The sequence below is a fragment of the Phycodurus eques genome, chromosome 4 (genome assembly GCF_024500275.1).
Source record: "Phycodurus eques isolate BA_2022a chromosome 4, UOR_Pequ_1.1, whole genome shotgun sequence".
Classification (NCBI taxonomy): Eukaryota; Metazoa; Chordata; class Actinopteri; order Syngnathiformes; family Syngnathidae; genus Phycodurus; species Phycodurus eques.
The window spans coordinates 18342360-18361546 of NC_084528.1; the positions used below are offsets into that span (position 1 = coordinate 18342360).

General features: G+C 40.2%; 2 protein-coding genes across 5 annotated transcripts in view; both read right to left on the minus strand.

Moving 5' to 3' along the window:
• The window catches only part of vars1 (valyl-tRNA synthetase 1), a 21982-nt gene extending 13775 nt beyond the window's left edge, over nucleotides 1-8207 (minus strand). Inside the window, exons 1-8 of one of the 3 annotated variants that reach the window (XM_061674345.1) lie at nucleotides 8110-8207; nucleotides 6542-6894; nucleotides 5012-5155; nucleotides 4671-4878; nucleotides 4484-4599; nucleotides 3902-3977; nucleotides 1936-2036; nucleotides 73-200 (exon numbers count right to left, since the gene is read on the minus strand). In XM_061674345.1, the coding sequence (XP_061530329.1) occupies nucleotides 73-200; nucleotides 1936-2036; nucleotides 3902-3977; nucleotides 4484-4599; nucleotides 4671-4878; nucleotides 5012-5155; nucleotides 6542-6892 (1124 nt within the window). In that variant the 5' untranslated portion in view covers nucleotides 6893-6894; nucleotides 8110-8207. Of the gene's footprint in view, nucleotides 1-72; nucleotides 201-1935; nucleotides 2037-3901; nucleotides 3978-4483; nucleotides 4600-4670; nucleotides 4879-5011; nucleotides 5156-6390; nucleotides 6482-6541; nucleotides 6898-8109 lie in introns of those variants that run through there. The other 2 variants (XM_061674346.1, XM_061674347.1) reach the window with 2 other exon arrangements.
• Nucleotides 8208-9877: 1670 nt separating this feature from the next.
• On the minus strand, nucleotides 9878-18871 carry LOC133401395 (uncharacterized). 2 transcript variants are annotated; one of them, XM_061674348.1, is made up of 4 exons: nucleotides 18158-18871; nucleotides 14483-15271; nucleotides 11743-12020; nucleotides 9878-10440 (listed from the first exon to the last, which is right to left on the minus strand). In XM_061674348.1, exons 1-4 carry the CDS (start codon nucleotides 18443-18445, stop codon nucleotides 10047-10049), a joined length of 1749 nt encoding a protein of 582 aa, XP_061530332.1. In that variant the 5' UTR covers nucleotides 18446-18871; the 3' UTR covers nucleotides 9878-10046. The 2 variants fall into 2 exon arrangements, with proteins under 2 accessions (XP_061530332.1, XP_061530333.1); XM_061674349.1 differs by having other exon boundaries at nucleotides 10347-12020; nucleotides 18158-18866.
• Nucleotides 18872-19187: the final 316 nt, after the last annotated feature.

Here is a 19187-nt window from a genome sequence, read left to right on the forward strand (position 1 = left end):
ACGCAGACAGGAAGTGGATCAACATCAGGCAATTCTGAGCTTCAATGTAGTTTGAACTGTAAGCATTGTTACCATCTGGTCAAGCAATCCTGGATGGCGTTGGTGAGGGCGTGACCCAGGTGGAGTGATCCGGTCACATTGGGTGGAGGGATGCACATCATGAAGATGCCTTTGGGGTTTGGACAACTTATACTTTGCCTCTGTTGATAATATGACAGTCAGTGATGTGATTATATAACATATATTATCATATTATGGCCAAGGAAATTTATGTCCCCTAGGCACTAAGTAATAATTAGGTGGGAGACCTTTAATGTATAGTTTTTTTTAAATGTAGCGAATAAGCTACACTACTTACCATGCTGCTTACAAAAGTGTCACGAAGGGAGGACGAGGAGTGGATCGGCGAAGACAATGTCATAGCCACGCTAAATGCTAAGCTATCATTACGAGCAGTAGCAAAACATCGAAATAAGTGATTTGGTGAAACAATACACTCATCACATACCGTAGGTCTGGCTGGAACCGCGTTTTCGCGGGGAGTAACCAACTTTGCACAAAAAAATAACAGGCGAATTAATACGTGTTTTTTCATTTTTGTACACACTACTTCAGAATGTGGGCAGATTAAAAGTATATTATTATTATTAACTCTTTCACTGCCAGTCCTCCATGTTAGCATGGATACTCAAATTCAACAGCCGTCAATGGCAATGATTACTAAATATTTGTTAATACAAGATAACCTTTATTAGTCCCACCATGGGAAAATTTGCATCATTTCAACAGCAATTGTGGATATAGGTAATATAAATAGCATGCAAGAGAAGATGTATACAAGAAGCACACTGCACAAAATAGAATCCAATATTATTGTCCACGTATAAACTATCCAATTCAATCTATCAGCAATGTTATTTGTTTGTTTGCAAAATAGAGTGGTGAGTTGTAATTTTTACGTTTGAGATCTGATTAATGTGATTTAATAGACTTGCATTTTTCTTTTTCTTTTTTGTTACCAGGGTTGAAAACAGAATTGGCAAAGGTGAATTAATCCATAGACACCGATATATTTGATGATGGCAAGTCGAAATCTCAGATACTCGCACTTTGATTCAGGCTGCAACTGCGTCCACCATTACAAGGTTGATGTAATAAAACATTCAAATTGAAAACACTGAAGCCATAATTTATTAACGATTATGACTGTCGCGAGGTAATTTTCTTGAAAAAAATATTGAAAATATAGAAATTTAGACTAATTTGGACAAATTGTCCGGGAAGTGAATTTTTATAGGTTGGCAGCTCTGAATGCATTATAATTATTATTACATTATATAATATGGTACAAATATTTCTTCACATTAAAGAATATTTTATTTAAACAAAAACATTGTTAACCCTTGTATTCCCTTGTTGACCTATTTCAAAATCTAAAAATCTTATTTAAAGAATAGTTTAAAAACCAGAATTTGCACTGTTAGTTTTGTGGGGAATAATAAATGTAGAGCAGCTCACAACAAAAGAGTTAAAATAATATTTGATAATGCATGACAACTGAACATGGAGTTTAAAAAATGAAAATAAAAAATAGGAAGTAAAAAAATAATATTAAGTAAAATGAAAAAGGCTGACTGTTGCGTAGCTCCCTGCAACATAAACATGGACACACCGAACATTGTGGAACAATCATGTTATATTGTATTGGAAAATGTCTCAGTGACCTCATTTACATCATCAGAGTGCAACTTGCATTGCTTTTATTCGTCGGTTAGCAACCGAGTTTAAGTGGGTTCATCAGTTAACTCTTTGATGTCTATGAACGATTAAATTACAGTTACTGCCCGTAACTGAGAAAGACGCACCCAGCGATAAATTGAGACACTGCATTTATTAGCGTGAAAGCCACTATTTGAGAACATGCAACGTCCTTACCCCGTATTCTGGCTTGAAAAATCCCTGCTTCTCCCACCACGGGTACCAAGCAGCCTCCACATACTGAGGACTGTACGAGTCAGGGAGGGGACTGATGACATCTAACAGCAGAAAAAAACAGATTGAAATATTCAGTTGAGGCTAAATGTAGTTATTATTATTATTATTATTTATGTCACACAGCCTCTTCACCAGCAGGATAATGGAGGCTTATACACTCAAAAATTATCTTTCCCCATTGAAATGAATGTAAATGCCACTAATCCGTTCCAGCCCCACAAAAACAATTTTTTTTTAATAAGAAAAATAGCACTTTACAGTATTGTACGTTAAAAATATACTGTACATTATTTTAACAGTGTAGAAATTGCACAAACAAACTGATAATGATTCAGTGACTGGGTTGGTCCTTAACACGTCAGAAATAGGGCAAAAATGTTGATCATTATTTTCCGTGGTAAAAGAAGATGTTTGCAAATGTCTTATTTTGATTAAACACAAAGATAAACAGTCTGCTTTCATGAGTGTATTTACTGTATGTACTGTACTGAGGCTGAAATTCCCAGGATTTCGACAATTTGAAGTTGAACAAGGTCTAAACGATTAATCGATTATCAAAATCAATTAATAATTAATTAAAGTAAATAACCAATTAATTGTCGATTAATCGATCAATTGTTGCACCTTTACTTATAATTACCACAACCTACCGTGCATCCCAAAAACATGCATGGTAGGTTAATTGAAGACTCTAAATTGCTCGTAAGTGTGAATGTGAGTGTGAATGGTTGTTTGTCTATACGTGCCCTGTGATTGGCTGTCGACCAGTCCAGGGTGTACCCCGCCTCTCACCCACAGTTAGCGGGCATAGGCTCCAGCACGCTCGCGACCCTAGTAAGGATAAGCTGTACGGAAAATGAATAAATCAACTTAGATATCGTAATTCATTCATTTTCCGCAGGCACGGGGAGAACATCCAAACTCCACACAGGCGAGGTCGGATTGGAACCGAGGTCCTCAGAACTGTGAGGCAGCTGTGCTAACCAGTCTTCACCACCGATATTGTAATTTCAAATTAAAAAAAAAAAAAAAAAAAAAAAATGACAACAGCATGTCCAGCAATATTGGCACCCCTCAACATTCGTGGATATTTTATCCATCTAGAAGCTTTTCTCCCACTCTTCCTTTCAGAGTTGTTCAAGCGCTTGACCATTTGAAAGGTTCTTTTCCCCAATGGCAGTTAGAATTAGATTGAGATCAGGACTCATTGCTGGCCATTTTAAAACAGTCCATTGTTTCCTTTTCAACCATTCCTGTGCGCTGTTGGATGTCTGCTTTGGGTCTTTTTCTTATTGGAGGACCCATGAGCTTCACCTCAAACCAAGTTTTCTTACACTGAGTACTAAGATCTTTTGATAATTTTCTTATTTCATGATAACTGTGATACAGTCAAGGCCTCCAGTACCAGCTGGAGCAAGGCAGCCCCACAGCATTATGGATCCTCCACCATGCTTGACTGTTGGCAGGGTGTGCTTTTCCTTAAAGGCTTCATTGCGCCGTCTGTAAAAATACAGTTTGTGTGCATTGCCAAAAAGCTCTATTTTTGTTTCATCAAAGATCTATTTTTTGTTTCATCTGTCCATTAAATATTGTTTATCATTTGCTCTTTTGTATCAAACAAGTTCTCCATAGAAAAATGTGGTTTCACTTGATTCATTTTCTTCATGGTGAGCACGACAAGGTTACTGTCGTACTTATTGCTTTTCATTTGATTGATTTATATTCATTGCCTAAAAGTAGTTTTCATACAAATATTTACGTAATTATGACTGAACTACCCTGTTAGTGTAGACTATGATGCATTATGTTCATCGCCGCTATAGGAATGTAACTATGTCATAAACAGAGGAGCCCCTGCCCATAAAATTTAATGACACCTAGAACAAAAACGAATTTTTAAACTCACCTTTTTTCTCCCCAGAGGGAGTAGGAATGTTGTATGAGATGACCCCCAACTCTTTCTTCTCAGGTTTGGACTTTTTCTTAAAAAAAAAAAAAAAACGAACGAAAGAAAAATTAAAAAGACCAGAATAAATCATATTTTTTAACAATCACCACAATACAAGCTGCCCACATTGTTCTTTAATCCAGCCCATCAAGCATTTTCATTATGAAGTAATATTGTAATATTTGGTTACATTAATCTAAAATTGGTTAATTTAAATGTACTTTTTAGTTTTTCAACATTTATATCAGTAAATAATTTGTTAACTGGTTTATTGTTAATAACTAAAATATATTAGTAAAAAAAAATTACATCACAGATTTATGAAATAATTACATAATTAATTACAAATATTTAAAAGGAATGAGAATGACAATTATTTTATTCCAATAAACTATTAAAATAAGATGATTACATATTTTGCATTACACATTTTAATATTTTCCCCGTCATCTATGAATGACCATGCCTATCTGTCTGTTTTAAAATTCAAATGGGGCCCTTGAGCACAAAAATAACAAAGTGACTTTCGAGAAGTTGTACCTCTGCGGCTGGCTGTGTCTTCTTCTTTGCCTCCATCTCCTTCTTCTGTTGGAATTTCTCCAGCTTTTCCCTCTTCTTTGCCTCCTTCTTCAGCTGGGCTTCTGTCTTTGGTGGCCCTGAAAGAGTCTAAATGTCTACATTTTGGCCAAAAACAACAATAACCAACGTACACAAGTTATTTGCAGACCGTTAAGAGTAGCTCCTGCCATGTCACTAGCAGCATCATTAGCAGCAGCAGGAGGACAAGTTTTGGCCTCAGTGTCTGTCTTCATTGACACCATCTTCTCACACAACGTCACCTTCCCCAGTACCTTGATGAAGTGTGGCTGGTTGATGCAGGTGGTGAACCATCTGGTCACGTTGGTCAATGCAGTCCTGTCGGATGGTTCCAAAGCCTATACGAGTATACGTAGAACAGTGATTAAGCAGAACTATACCTTTATTAAGGAATTACCCCTTGAGATGAATCATCTCTTTTTAGAAGGTGTCCAACAAATAGAGAAAAGTGAAAGACACATGAATACTCACATATCTGAAGGGTAGAAGAAGAGCCGAGGCCACGGCCATGTCAGCAAGTGTGAGGCTCTCCCCCACGAGGTACGTTCTTGGCTCCAACATCTTATCCAAAACCTTCAGCGCGCGCAACAGCTCAGCACGGGAAGTCTGCTGGAGCTGGTGCATAACACCACGTCAATAACACTCAATAAACACAATGGGTCACAGACGACAACACGCGGCCCGCGAGCAAGATCAGGCCCTCCACATCATTTTATGTGGCCCTTTCATTTTGAGCTCCATGCAAAACTGGACATAAAAAAAGACAATCATATACAGATTGTTGTTGGACAGTATTACCTTGCTAATCGCAGGGGTTAGGGAGTGAGCTCTGCCGAGAATAGTGAAAATCTGTAAGTAGTTGATGCCCCCTAAAAAGGCTGCAAAGCACCACTTTTATATTAGACAGGGCGATGGCCTGTTGACATGAAGCTCCTCCCCTCACTTCAACATAGTTCCTTGCCTCCAAGATGCCACAAGATGGCATCACAGCAATACTTTTATACTAGACAGGGCTTTGGTCTGAGCACAAACAAACTAATTCACAAACAGCAAATCTGTAAGTGAACATTCTAAATTACGAGGCGGTTATCAGACCCAAACAAACGTCTCTCGCTGCTTACCAGCTGCGGGGTGCATGTTTTTGCGCCAGGATGGGACAGCATTGTTTTGCAACAGCCCGTTTTGTGGACTGCCTGCGATGATGCCCGACAACTGGATGTATGGCGGGGGGGCAAGCTGATTGAGGAGCGCTGCATCGGCAACGTGGATATGGGGAGAGGAGAGCGAGACGGAGCTTGAGAGTGAGTTGGCTCTAGATGGGACTGGCGAATGGAGACATTTTTTCTGTATGTGTACGTGTGTTACTCGACAATGGACACTACAGTTGCTTTTTTACTTTGAACTTGTGGGGACTGGGGGCATGCTGTGAAGGGAAGCTTCAGATTTCCTATTATCTATAACCGCTTCTTACAACAAAAGACTATGTTGGCTTTGAGAAGAAAGCATTGCATTATTATTGTTTTGTTTTTGTTTGTGACAGTGGACGTTGAGAAAGAAATTTCAGCCCTCTGCATGTTCTACACATACTGAGGATTGACAATAAAGCATACAAATACTATATTATTTCCAATAGTGTTTTTATAACAATTGTGTACTTGTCTGCATTGTTCAATTCCTTAAAAAGTATTGATGCTGCACTTTCCTTAAAAAATGAAAAAAAAAAATATTTAAGCTGTTGAGGTTTCATTTTAGCTGTCATTCAACATTCAGTTTGTTTTGCATTTTGTTCCCTTATCGTACCAAATATGAACTGAACCATAAATTAATATAAAAGAAAATAACGTACGTACCAAACTGTCAATTTTGCCATGCTGTTGTGACACCCCTAGCAATTATACATTTATGGTGTTTCACTGTTGTTCCCCCCCGAGTAGCTGTAACTACAATGTGGCCAGCAATGAAAAGGTTTGACACCCTGTTAACTAAATGAAAAACACTCACCTTCTTATCCAGCATCGCCCCCATGAGGGGGAAGACAACGGCGCAGGACAACGGGATGAGCTCGTTGTCGGCGAAGCTGAGCCACTGCCACACCTCGCTCTGTTGCTTGACGTCCGCGCCGGCTCTCTTTCCCTGCATGGCCAGGTACCAGGCCACAGCGTTGGCCCCGCTCAGCACGTCTGTGCCTTCCCCAGCACCTAGCACCAAAGTGGGTGTGGAGCGAGCACAGAGGCCAGCGGGTGGGTCCTCGCTGACTGTCTTGACGCCAGAGGACGGCGACGCCTCTGCAGCCAAGAGAGCCAGGAGGCTTCGGAAGTCGTCAGGGTGGGGGGACACATAAAGAGTGGCCATCCCTGCTGGAGACACATATTTAAGTAAATGGGGTGGTAATAATGCCATGTAGTATTTCGACTACTAAAAACCAAAACTGGTGAGAATACTCATTATTATTATCTAACATGATCTTGTGGCCTTAAGTAGTAGACGAAACATGATGCATTACAACATATACAGTAAACCCCCATATCGGGTGGGGGTACGCTCAGACCCACCCACGATAGGTGAAAAAATCTGCGATATAGAGAGGCCATTTAAAAAAACCTCTCTTACCTCTCACATACACTTTAAACACATTTAAACTTAAAATATAAACTTAAATTCCTTGACACCTGTTCTCACTCTCTTAGCTCAGGGGTGGGCAACCTTTTTGGCTTAGGTGCCACATTGACTTAAAATTTGACAGGCGGGCCAAGGCAGAACCAGGCGCTTACATATAAAAAATAAACAAAACAAAAAAAAGGCACTGTAGTGTTAATACTTAGATTTACTTTTAATGGGAACAGTGTTGTTTTGTTGATCACCTTTTTTTGCCAGTGCATCAAAGTCTAGTGTTAGTTTTGTTGTGGCAATTCTTAGAACACATGCTTTTGCCCTTAAGGCGCCCCTTTGTTTTATGTGTGCACGTGAGTGTGTGCAAATCTGTCTGGGGGTTTTCATCAATAAAATGTAACCATGTTAAAAAAAACGTATTTATATATTATTTATAAAGAAAGTTCTAAGCGTTTGAAAAGGGAGTGTGCATGAGAGAGGGGAGGGGCTGTGGTGTGCCCGCGTGAGTGGCTCATCCACAAGTGAGACACCCATTTTTGAGACATAAAAGTTGCCCCCTGCTACAGTGTGTTCTACTAATATGTGTATGTGTTCACTGTGATGGGTAAAATGCAAAGAACAAATTTCGTGTGCATGCATGCATGTTCATGACAATAAAGGTGATTCTTCTTATGTCCAAATACGGTACAAGAATAATAGTCATAATACTTTATGCACAAAATGAGATGAGCTGCTTTTCTAAGCGACGAGAGAAAGAAAGGGGGGGGGGGGGGGGAGCATCATCTAGTTAGTTAGCCGGTAACGCTTGATTGTCACCACCTGTCAAAAGCTGACCAACCTCAATGCTAAGTCAACCTCAAGTTTTAGCCCCAATTACGTGCTTTACTCACGAGGTAAGACGTTGGCTAAAAGCGCTTCCATGGTTAGTTTGCATGTGTCTACGTGTGTGTTGCTCCTACCTTTGAAAGAAACAATTAATAACGTCAGCTGGTCCAAAAACTGCTCGCCTCATGAACTCACTCACCGCACGCCGCACTCGCACAGTCTGACGCAATGGGACAACACTTCCGGGTTTCAGCCACCGCTTCCGCCCCAGAACGGAAGTTTCCAAATAAGTCTTATTAAAAAAAAAAAAAAGTTTTTGAACATTGCAGTTATTGTTGGTAAAAATAATAATAATAACAATAATAACATATTCACCATGATTTTGTAGAAAATGAATTGTTGTTATTCAATTATAACACTCCAATCAGTTATTTTTTTCTTGTTTGAAGTTTACTTTAGATTGCTTTGAAGATGACTTTTTTCCCATTGATTTAGTACAGTATACTTTCACTTTCTCCTTTAATTTGCTGAATTATCTCCATTGCACACTATTAAGTCATATTTATTTTTATTACTGTACAGCACATATTACAGTGGACCCCGACATATTCACGATTCCGCATCGCAGATTCACCTATTGGTGGATTTCTTTTCCTTTTTTTAATCCCTCCAAAAATTTTCCTAATTTTTAAAATTTATTTTTTTCCTTTTCGTTTCTTCTTTTCGGGGGGGGGGGGGGGGGAGAAACAACTCCAAACATAATTGTTGGTTGTTTATCCCTGCTTATTGAATAATTTTTTGGGTGTTACAAAAAAAATAATAATAAATAAATACAAATCAAATTTTATATAATGGCCATAAATTATGCGTGAATTTTCTCTTTTGCGGTCCGGATCTGTCATTAACAAGACTCCACCGTAATGTAATATCTGCAACTTTGAGTGTGGCCCGTTTTGGGTGGGCGTGTTGGTCAGTTGTGACATCAGCAAAGATGAAATAGCAAAGGGACGTTTAAACTTGAAAGGTGCCTCAAGTCAGGGAGTCTGTGTGGATGTGGAGTGCTTGGGTGTTAGTTATAACCGATAGCAGCTCTTTTATGTGCTGTTCTGTTACCGCTTGTGGTAATAAAGTGACTGTAGTGCATCTGTGACCATGTCATCCTTCACCACATACGAGGGCATTACAAAACAAATAAAATAGCCCCCAAGGACCACATGATTAACCCTGTTCTAAGAATAGCTCCCCAATGAACATTGTGATTTCCCCGGAATGTTTTAGAAGTAATCATTTGAAAATGTAACCTTGTTAAATCATTTTGATAATTATTGTGAGAAATCATCAAAATGATCAGTGTCTTCACATACACTATCAATTTGGACACTTTCTAGGGCTATTGAATGAGAAACTGTGTCCAAACCTTTGCCTGGTAGTGTAGATGAATATAAATGATTCTTAATAAAAGCAATGTAATTTGAGCAAATTTGTTATTTTATGAGTGTGTATCAAACTGGTAGTAGTTTCATCTATTTAAGAAGTGAGTTTTTGTGCTTTCTTTCACACTATAAGATGGCACCCTACACCTCAAAGTGTTGATCGGTGTCAAGGAAGTAGCTAAAGTAATACATCTCAACGGAGAGACGTACATCTTTCTATGTCAGGGAGGAGCTAAGTTTAGCCTGGGTTGTTAGTGGAAGTTATGGAGTGTCGCCGCACATACATGCACAATTCCCGCGCTTTTATTTTAAATTAAATCACTCTTTATTTCAAAGGCTAATGTAAGATGAGTTTAAAATGTTATTTTGTTTTGGGATCATAGTCTGTGGTATTTTTACAGTTTAAACTTTAGTTTTGGGAAATCTTTACTGACAGAATAAGTAAGGAAGCAATTTTGTCTTTGTGGGTTTTTATTACAAGAAAGAAAGACATCTTTGAAAAGAGAGGAAAAAGTGCAAGTCGCCACGAGTTGTTACCCCTTACTGAAGCTAAAAAAAAAATCACCTACATTATACAGAAGTGAGAGAGACAGGGAAAAAAAAAATACACCTCTCATTCCCACAACATTCTCCCACAATTAGTTGCGTCCAGCTGCACTCAAACCCATAAGGATCCTTATGGGAATGGGTGCATGCAGAGGATGAGAACGAAAGAGTAGCCAAAACATATACTGTGTATGACACATAACGTCTGCTGGCGCTTCAGTTGAGGGTCGAATCTCAGCTTCTGTGTGGAATTTGCATGTGCTTCCCACACTTGCGAGGGCTTTGTCGCACATTCCAAAAACATGCATGTTAGGGTCATTGACGACTCTAAATTGTCCATGATGTCCAGGTCTATATGTGCCCTGTGGTTGACAGTCCAGGGTGTACCCCGCTTCTTGCCCTCGGTCAGCAGGGACGACAGTTACTTGCGACCCAAACGAGGACAAGCGCTGTAGAAAATGAATGGCTGGCCTTGTTGATTCATAGCTGGAAGAAGAAGACATAAGCCGCAATTCTCTTTTATTCAAACATGCAACACAAACACGTCCAGTCATCATTATTATAATTATTATAAAACAAAGGCACATTCAGTGTCATCAAGCAGTTCTTCCCTTTATCACACTTAAGAGGTAATTTTCCAAAAAAAATAATGTTTAACTGGTTAACATCGATTTAAAGGAAACACGTTTCCCCCCACAATTTAAACAGTTCCCATATGTTTTAATAACACAAGTGCCCATAAAAGTAAACAAATGTTCAAATAAGTGTTTTAATCTTTTTTATCCTGTCTTATTTGATCGTATTTCTTACTCTATGTATATTTCACAAGCCTTGAGACTTATTGGGCTAATCTGGGACATTGGGTAACAAATTTCGTGTGTAAATGTGTGTTGGTATGAAGATTAAAGTTCTTGAATCCTTGAAAAGACAATGAAAGCATTTTCACCGAAGGAGGCAGTACTTCATACACTGCAGTGTGTATATGCCACATTGACACATCACCAAACAGAAATACACCCCCACTGCCACCAACTTCACCGCACAATCGAGTATATGCCACTCATCAGAAGCTACTGCTAATCTGTGTATCAAACAAAACTCAATGCAGCTCAGCTTACCTTTCGGCTTTAACATGATGACAGGGGCGTCACACAAGCAGGAGATGTGGGTGTGTCTGTATAATAGTGCCTCGACATCTAACTCAAGTCAAACTCAAGGTCCAGAGGCTATTATGTAAATTATTCACACTGTTATGTAAAAGTACCGGAAGCAGAGAACGGCTTGCTCACAGACATTTTCAGAAATAGGCAGGTAAAATATTTACTTAGTTTAATTTCATAATTGTTCCTCGAAGACCCGACTATTTAGATGGAAGCTATTTAGAAGTAAATTTTCCACAATATGTCCTCATTAAATAGAACAAAACAATAATTTATGTTCATTGTTAAGCCTTTAAAAACGTTGGGAAAATAAGATTCCAGTGCAAGAAAAAACACAATCACTCCAAAATGTTCCTACTCAGTCTCAGACAAAACAGTGTGGACCGGTTTCATTTCCTTCTCCTGTCCAAAACCTTCCTTGAAAGCCCCAAACACCACATCCACCACCCCGATGATGATATTCCCCCCCATGATGAACATATTGAATACCCCGGCTAGGCTTCTCCACGCCAGCCAGCCCGTCCCTCCGCCCAGGGCTAGCGCCTGATCCCCCATCTCCATCGCCACCGTCCCGGCGTAGTCCCCGCTCTGCTTCAGAAGACGCCCTCCGAAGAACTTGCTTACCCACCAGGTGTTGCCCAGGGCGTCCCCGAATATCCCGACCGTGTCGCCGGCTAGCGTCCCCACGCCAGTGACACCCGTGAAGCAACTGTTTAGCAGCTCTGCCAGCATGGAGGAGGCGCAGTAGTAAAGGCTATAGACACAGTTCATCAGGATGTCCAGCAGCGTTTCGGCTGCCCAGCGCATCCACGACAACAGGTCCGACGTCAAGAGGTAGAAGAGGGAAAAGGAGTCTCCTGGAAGAGCAGCGAGGACGCCGAGTTCTTCCCGGAGAACATATGTCACCTGCATGAAGAGACACATCATCACTTAAGAGAGAAAAAAAACTTGTAAGCATTATTCACATTACCTTGTACCAGGGGTGGGCCTGTCATTTTTAGATGTAGTTAAAAAAATATATATCAAAAACAAAGTTAATCTATTCTACTAGGCTCCTGAAGGTTTTTCCTGACATTTTTTTTATTTCTAGCAGAGGCCTGAGGTTTGGTGCTGCCACTGACAGCTATTTGGAACTGTTCATAATTCCCTCCACTTTGTCTAAGCCCCCAGTTCCAGCTGAAGAAAAACAGGCCCAAAGCATCATGCTACTGTTATTACGGTTTCTTTTGGTGATGAGCAGTGTTGTGCTCGCGGCCAAAATACATTTCAGAATAACGGCCAAAAAGTTCAACCTTGGTTTCATTGGACCGTGACAAAAATCTCCCAAACGTGGGAAAAATGTGTTATGGTCCAGGTAATCAGTCACATTAATGGCAGAAAAAGTTTTGAAATGATTCACGTAGGTCTCATTTTTTTTTTTTTTTACATCACAAAAACCTGGCATTCAAACCAGGATGTGTAGACTTTATATCAACTGTATGCCTGCGACATACAGTAATCCTTCATTTATCACCAAGGCTACGTTCCAGACTATCCCCGCAATAAACGAAATCCGCAAAGTAGATGTTTTTAAGTTTCATGCATACTCTTCATCACCCATGAACAATACAGTATAGGCATGTGAGGTTCAGGTATTATTTTTGTCCACGTGGGTTCTTTACCATAGTAACAATGACTGAGAATCTGTGTGTGTGCCCTTTAAAGGTGGGTCGACTCTGTTGGGTTACGTGTAAGTGGATGTATGAGAATGTACTGTTGGCCAGATTAGCACTAGCCACTGTGATGTACAGTGACGCTCCCAGCAGATGTGCTGAAAATGTGCTTTTGATTACTGTATTTTTTATTTTATATTTTTTTTCTAATAAAGCGATTGAAACCGCACCAGCGGCTGTTTCCAGCCTCACTTTATGTATACCACCTGTTAATTGCTAGTTATTTAATTAGATGAATGAAAAATTTAATTAATTAATACATTTCAATTAACCAATTTTGTAAAAAAACAAAAAAACAAAAATCTAATGATGAAAGTGAGGTGTCTCTTTGAGGATGATGACGCACCTGTCGACTAATTGGAGTAAGGCGTTGGTTAATGGGACACGCCACAATTTGAGAGCGGAAGACCTGAGGGTGGTTTGCGCTGATGCCAGCACTCGCCCAAACCTCATTCCTGACTCTGGGAGGAGTCACAGGAATGAAGGACTGATATCTAATCAGACAATGTCTTCAGAAACTGTATGTATCTTTTAAAAGCCTCACAAAACAACTCTGAGACTTGTATAGCTTACATTCAGGTGGGCTATGGAGACAGAAGTGGTAATGTTGAAGTCATCTGAAAATGTGCAAGCATAAACCAATTCAGCCGAAATGTGGGTGGGGGGGGGGGTTATTTCAGACATCGAACGTACGGATGTTAAATTGAACAAAAATGTCCAAGAATTAAAAAACAGATTTAAAAACAACATTAAAAATTAAAAGGTTATGTCAGATCAAATGTTAAATTGAGAGGAAATTTCCTAAATAAAATACAATTCAAAAACGTTCTCCGATGGGGTTCAGAAAAAGTTCAATGGATAAATTCAGTTAAAAGGTCAGAGACTATTAAACATAAAACATGGAATGATTAATAATAGAAAACAAAAAAAAAATTACATTTATTTTAGAAAATATATCCAAGATGGTGTTTGGAAAAATTGTGAATCATGTTGAAATACAAAAATTGAAAATAAATTGAAAATTGAAACAAAATGTTATCAAAGATGGGGATTGGAAAAGCAATCAATTAAAATAATTCAGGTTGGCTCTAATGGGGTTTGTAAAAATGTCAAATATTTGACATTTTTAACCAATCCCCCATTTTTTACAGAAACTTCACCTGCTCGTTTTTTTTTTTTTTTTTTATTATAGACAAATCCTTCACTTTGTACAAAAAACATGCCAATTGTAACGGCGGTCAATTATTCACAGAAATGTGCCTATTCGCGGTCAGGCTCGGTCCCTTACCCCCAAGAATAGTGGGGGTCCACTGTTTGATAAATATATTTAACATATGTGAAATGTACAAAACATAAAACAATTCAATAAATAATAAAAATTAAAGTGGGCGGCACGGGGACCAACTGCTTAACCCATCTGCCTCACAGTTCTGAGGATCTGGGTACAAGTCCAGCCTCCCCTGTGTGGAGTTTGCATGTTCTCCCCGTGCCAGCGTGGGTTTTCTCCAGGTACTCCGGTTTCCCCCCCACATCCCAAAAACATGCATGGTAGGTTAATTAAAGACTCTAAATTGCCCATAGGTGTGAATGGAAAATGGAAGGATGGAAATTAAAGTGGCCCTTTTGGGACACAGTGAAGACAAGAAAATCTTTCACCTGTCTGGGGAACTGAGTGATTCTGGAGAAGAAAGGCCTGAGTGGAGCTTTGAGGATGGACAATGTGGTGGAGAAGATAGAGACCACAATGCTGCTGGAATTGGAGTCTGCCTCGTCCTCCTGTTCAGGCACAGTTTCAACAGAACGCGTCTCATCAGCCTCCTCTGTACTGCTGCTCTCAGTCTTCACTGCAGACTCCTCTGTCACATCCGCTTCCGCATCCCTTGCAAACGCTTCGCTTTCATCTGGGTCGCTTCCATCTGCATCACTTGCATCCGCTTCGCTTGTATCAGAGTCGCTTTCATCATCGATTTTGCTGTCCAAACCGATTTCATCTGCAGCCAACTCTCGTGTGTCTTCGGTGTGAAGACTCAGCGCGACACCGGTCGACTCCCCGCCCGCCGCCGCGCAGCCTCCAGAGAACAGCTCCTCCACTCCCAGCCTCTCCTGCAGCTCCTTGACGCTCACTCGTTTCTCGTTGACATCATCATTTCCCGTCTCCCTGATCAAGCCCACACTGAAGTCGCCCTCGGCCTCCGGGACCGAGCAGCACGCCGCGGACCACAGCAGCGGCCCCGCCTGACACCCCTCGTCCCCGGGTGCTCCCGCCCCTGTTAGGACGTAGAGCTCCCCACCGAGAGCGCTGCACTCGGGGGCGACGCTGGATCGAACCAGAGTGGAGACGGCCCAGTCCCACCGTTGGAGGGGGGAGTCTGTAGCTGGAGACGCATGCTCGCCTCCTCGGAGAAGAGCTGGAATGAACACTTTGACTCCATCCGCTTCTATTTCCTGTGTGACACAACCAGAAAGTGAATTTAAACTTTTACCACTATCAAATTCTAATATTTGTTGTATTTTATATATATATATATATATATATATATTTTTTAATTAAGTATATTTCTCTTCATTTCATAGTGTTTCTCTTGGTTGCAATGCTTCCAGTATTGTGGAATGTTGGATATGTTTTTCCCTTCATTTGGTGCCATGTCATGCACCTATAACTATGACTAGATTAACAATAGGACTGATTCTTTAACCAATCAGATTCATTACGTCAGCAATTTTCCATCCTCTGGTTTGTTGGTCAGAGCAAAAGTTGTTACAGCCAACGTCGACTAGCGATTTGCACACAGTAATACATTACTATTGTGGAATGGCGCAGCCAGAAATTTTTTGGTGGGGTGGCCGAGGGCTGGTCAATTCCCTTTGTGTGGTGGCCAAAACCAATCGTTGATGGTGTCGGGGATTGGGTTGCAGATCAAAAAAAAATTTACTGTGAAAAAACCTTTATTGGGGCAAACAGAGTGCGAGTATTGTTTAAGTTCTTACTGATGATTTCAGAAAAGTGTTGCTGTCTCGCCCTGAATAACTCTAATTTGGGGCTTAGTTTTTTTCCACTTACGTTCTGCTTTCCTACACTTTGATTTAGAGGTCTTTACCATCATTGTGCTCCTCCACGGTGTTCTAGGTCGCCTCAAGATTGGTTTAGTTTGAATAGTAGTGACAGCATTCATGACATTTGAGATTTTACAGGTGAAATTATCCAAATATAATTTATGCTGAATAGAAATTATGCTGTCTCAGCATTCACAGTTTGTGCCACAGCAATGGTCTCCATAAACTTAGTGGCGGTACTCTCATTTATGTACCTTTTCTTAATAGAGAGAGGTTGTCTGAACTTTTGGAAGAATCTGTAATTCAAAGAATACACAAAAATGGTCAGAAATGATGACCAGGTCGAAGATGTGACCTTGAGTGTGGGTTGGACTTTTAATATGTTGAGAGAGGTCAAATGTGTCGAGTATAGCAGAGAGCTCTTTCGATTTTTTTTTTTCTCCATGTTATTGTCAACATGAATGTTAAAGTCTCCTGTTACGACAAAATAGTTGTAGTCAGTACAAATAACTGACAGCAGTTCTGAAAAGTCCTCCATACATTTTCTATTGTATCTTGGAGGCCTATAAATTATTAAAACAATAACCTTTGGGTCACCTTTAACTAAAAAACAGAGATATTCAAAAGAGTTCAAATCCATCCATCACCCAGTATAATTTCTTTACACTGAAATAATGACTTAAAAATAACAGCAATACCACTGCCTTTTATCCCTATTCGACACTTGTTCATAAAATTCAAATTTGCTGGTGTCGCCTAATTTAAAATGGTATTACAGCTACTTTCTGTTAAACACGTTTCATTTAGTAACAAAAAATCGAGATCATAGGTTGTAACGATGTCATTAATCAACATTGATTTATTACCCAGTGACCTGATATTGAAAAGCGCTAGTCTCACAGAGATAACTAGAGACAATGGTTTGATAGATTCACGTTATCCTCACTAAGTTTGTAGTTCGACTTTTTTTATGCCATATTTCTTTGACCAACTTTATGTCCCTTGTAATTACAGGGTTCAAAAATGCCTGATCTCCATAGGGGTCTGACTTATTCTGCAAAAGACCCCGCAGATATCAGTCAGATTTGCAGATAAGGACATTGTTAATGATCTGCAATTGTAAATAACTGGCATTACCTTTGTAAGGGATTCACTCTTATATTGGATTTCATTTATGAGTAGGACTTTCAGTGAAAGAATACACTACACTGCAGTGATTCCAATTGCTATGGTACGAGGGCTCCCTCTAGTGGTACACTAAATCATCACTACCTACAGTTCAGTTGTATTTAACTTTTAACATTTGCATGAAGTTTTTAAAAACTGTTTATTTGGTAGCATTTATTTAGGTAAAATTTTATTTTTGTGCAATGCATTTAAATTGAATAACAACTTAACTAGTTCCTCCCCCCTATATTCCAACACAGTGAATAATGTTACAGTGGCTTACATCCATTTTCCGTACCGCTTATCTTCACTAGCTGACTCTGAGCAAGAGACAGGGTACACCCTGAACTGGTTGCCAGCCAATCGCAGGGCACATATAAACAAACAACCATTCGTAGTCACATCCACACCTACAGACAATTTAGAGTTTTCAATTAATCTAACATGCATGTTTTTGGGATGTGGGAGGAAACCGGTGTACCCGGAGAAAACCCATGCAGCCATGGGGAGAACATGCAAACTCCACACAGGCGAGGCCGTAATTTGAACCCCGGTCCTCAGAACTGTGAGGCAGATGTGCTAACCTGATCGTCCACCGTGCCACCCTAGTGATCTACAATATTAAATATACTTGTTATAGATAAAACCTGCCGAACACTTGCTACTACTGTGCTGCTGTAGTTTACTGTCGGTCATGACAGTTAAAAAAAAAAAAAAAAAAAAAAGAAGGTACTAATTGGTGTTATAAGTTTGAAAGCCACAACACCACAGCATTTCCAAACAGCATATGCAGTACTTGAAATAGAGGTCCAACGAACAACTGATTAACAAATTAATAATTTGTTATAAACGATTGTTTTACTTTGGGGGGAAAAAAAAAAAATCAACATTTACAGACTAAATTAGTAACTGAATCATAATCAGTTTATGTTTATATTAAATTTGAAATAATGTCATTTTTGTATAAAGGATGGAAATGATTTTTTTTTTAAATGATTCCCCGATTAATTGAAAAAAAAAATCAACTGAATTGATTATTAAAATAATCGTTAGTTGCAACCCCAATTTGAAATAATGTAAATTGCACCAATGTGACAGACGTGCCCTTACCACAAGCTCCTCTCCCTCTTGTCCCTGCATCCATCCAGGGCCTAGACGGAGGGCCGAGGCGACAGCCGTTTCACAGTCGAGCCTGCGTAGGGTGGCGAAGTCGCGGCCGCCAGGCGTCCTGTGACACAGAGGGCTTGGCGCCAAGCCTTCCCACTGAGGAAATGTCTGCCCGTGGAAGCAGCGGCTGCACTGGAGGTCTGGCGCAGCATTGTCGTCAGCTGCCGGTGACAGGCCCCAGCCTTGCACTTGGCCTAGCAGGGCCATCAGCCACACACCAGCAGTCAGCATGTCGGTGGCGGTGGTGGGGGGGTGGGTGGGTGTTGAGCTCAGCAAATCTCTCTCACAAAGCCATACATTGTGTGAGAGGGTTACAAATATCTAGTGTCTTCCTGTATTCCTCACTGGCTCCTTGCTCCTAAAACCATGTTGCAAGTCAGCAAATGAACCACTACTGCAGGCTCAATCTTGCTTGCATTCCCCCCACTCGACTGTCGGCTCCACCCTAGGCCCCTCCCCTTTTTATGGTCTCCGTGGTGACACCTTTTACTCTACCACACGAGCCCAGCTCACACCCAACACAACCTGCCGGTTACCTGGAAGTCAACATTCCCAAACACATGCTGACAGTAATCAAGTGACATCATGAATGTCTATCATGAATAATATGGCAAGAGGAGAGGTGGCATTCATTATATAACACGTACATTATGTGTGGGACTGAGCTTACAGGGAAATTTGCGTGTAATATTTCTAGTGTTTATTGGAAAAAAAAAAATAAAAAATCAAGGTGGTGGTGGCCTAGCGTGAGCACACCCCATATCTTTGGGTAACACTTCTGGAAGGTTTTTTTTTTTTTTTTCTTAAAACTATTTAAAGACCCCCCAATCACCCCATACCAAGCGAAGCAGCTGAATTCAACTGAAGTGTACCATTGCGAAAAAAATTAACAGTTGGCCACTCTTCACTGCACATCTACTGGCACACTGCAATGGAAAAATTGCTACCCTATCAGGTCTTCTCATGCAATATA

Coding starts and splice junctions, on each gene's coding strand:
- LOC133401395 (XM_061674348.1), bottom strand. CDS start 18,445: ATGCTGACTGCTGGTGTGTGGCTGATGGCCCTGCTAGGCCAAGTGCAA. Junction 15,272..18,157: donor AAGAGGGAGAGGAGCTTGTG/GTAAGGGCACGT, acceptor TGTGTCACACAG/GAAATAGAAGCGGATGGAGT. Junction 12,021..14,482: donor TCACTCAGTTCCCCAGACAG/GTGAAAGATTTT, acceptor CTCTTCATGCAG/GTGACATATGTTCTCCGGGA.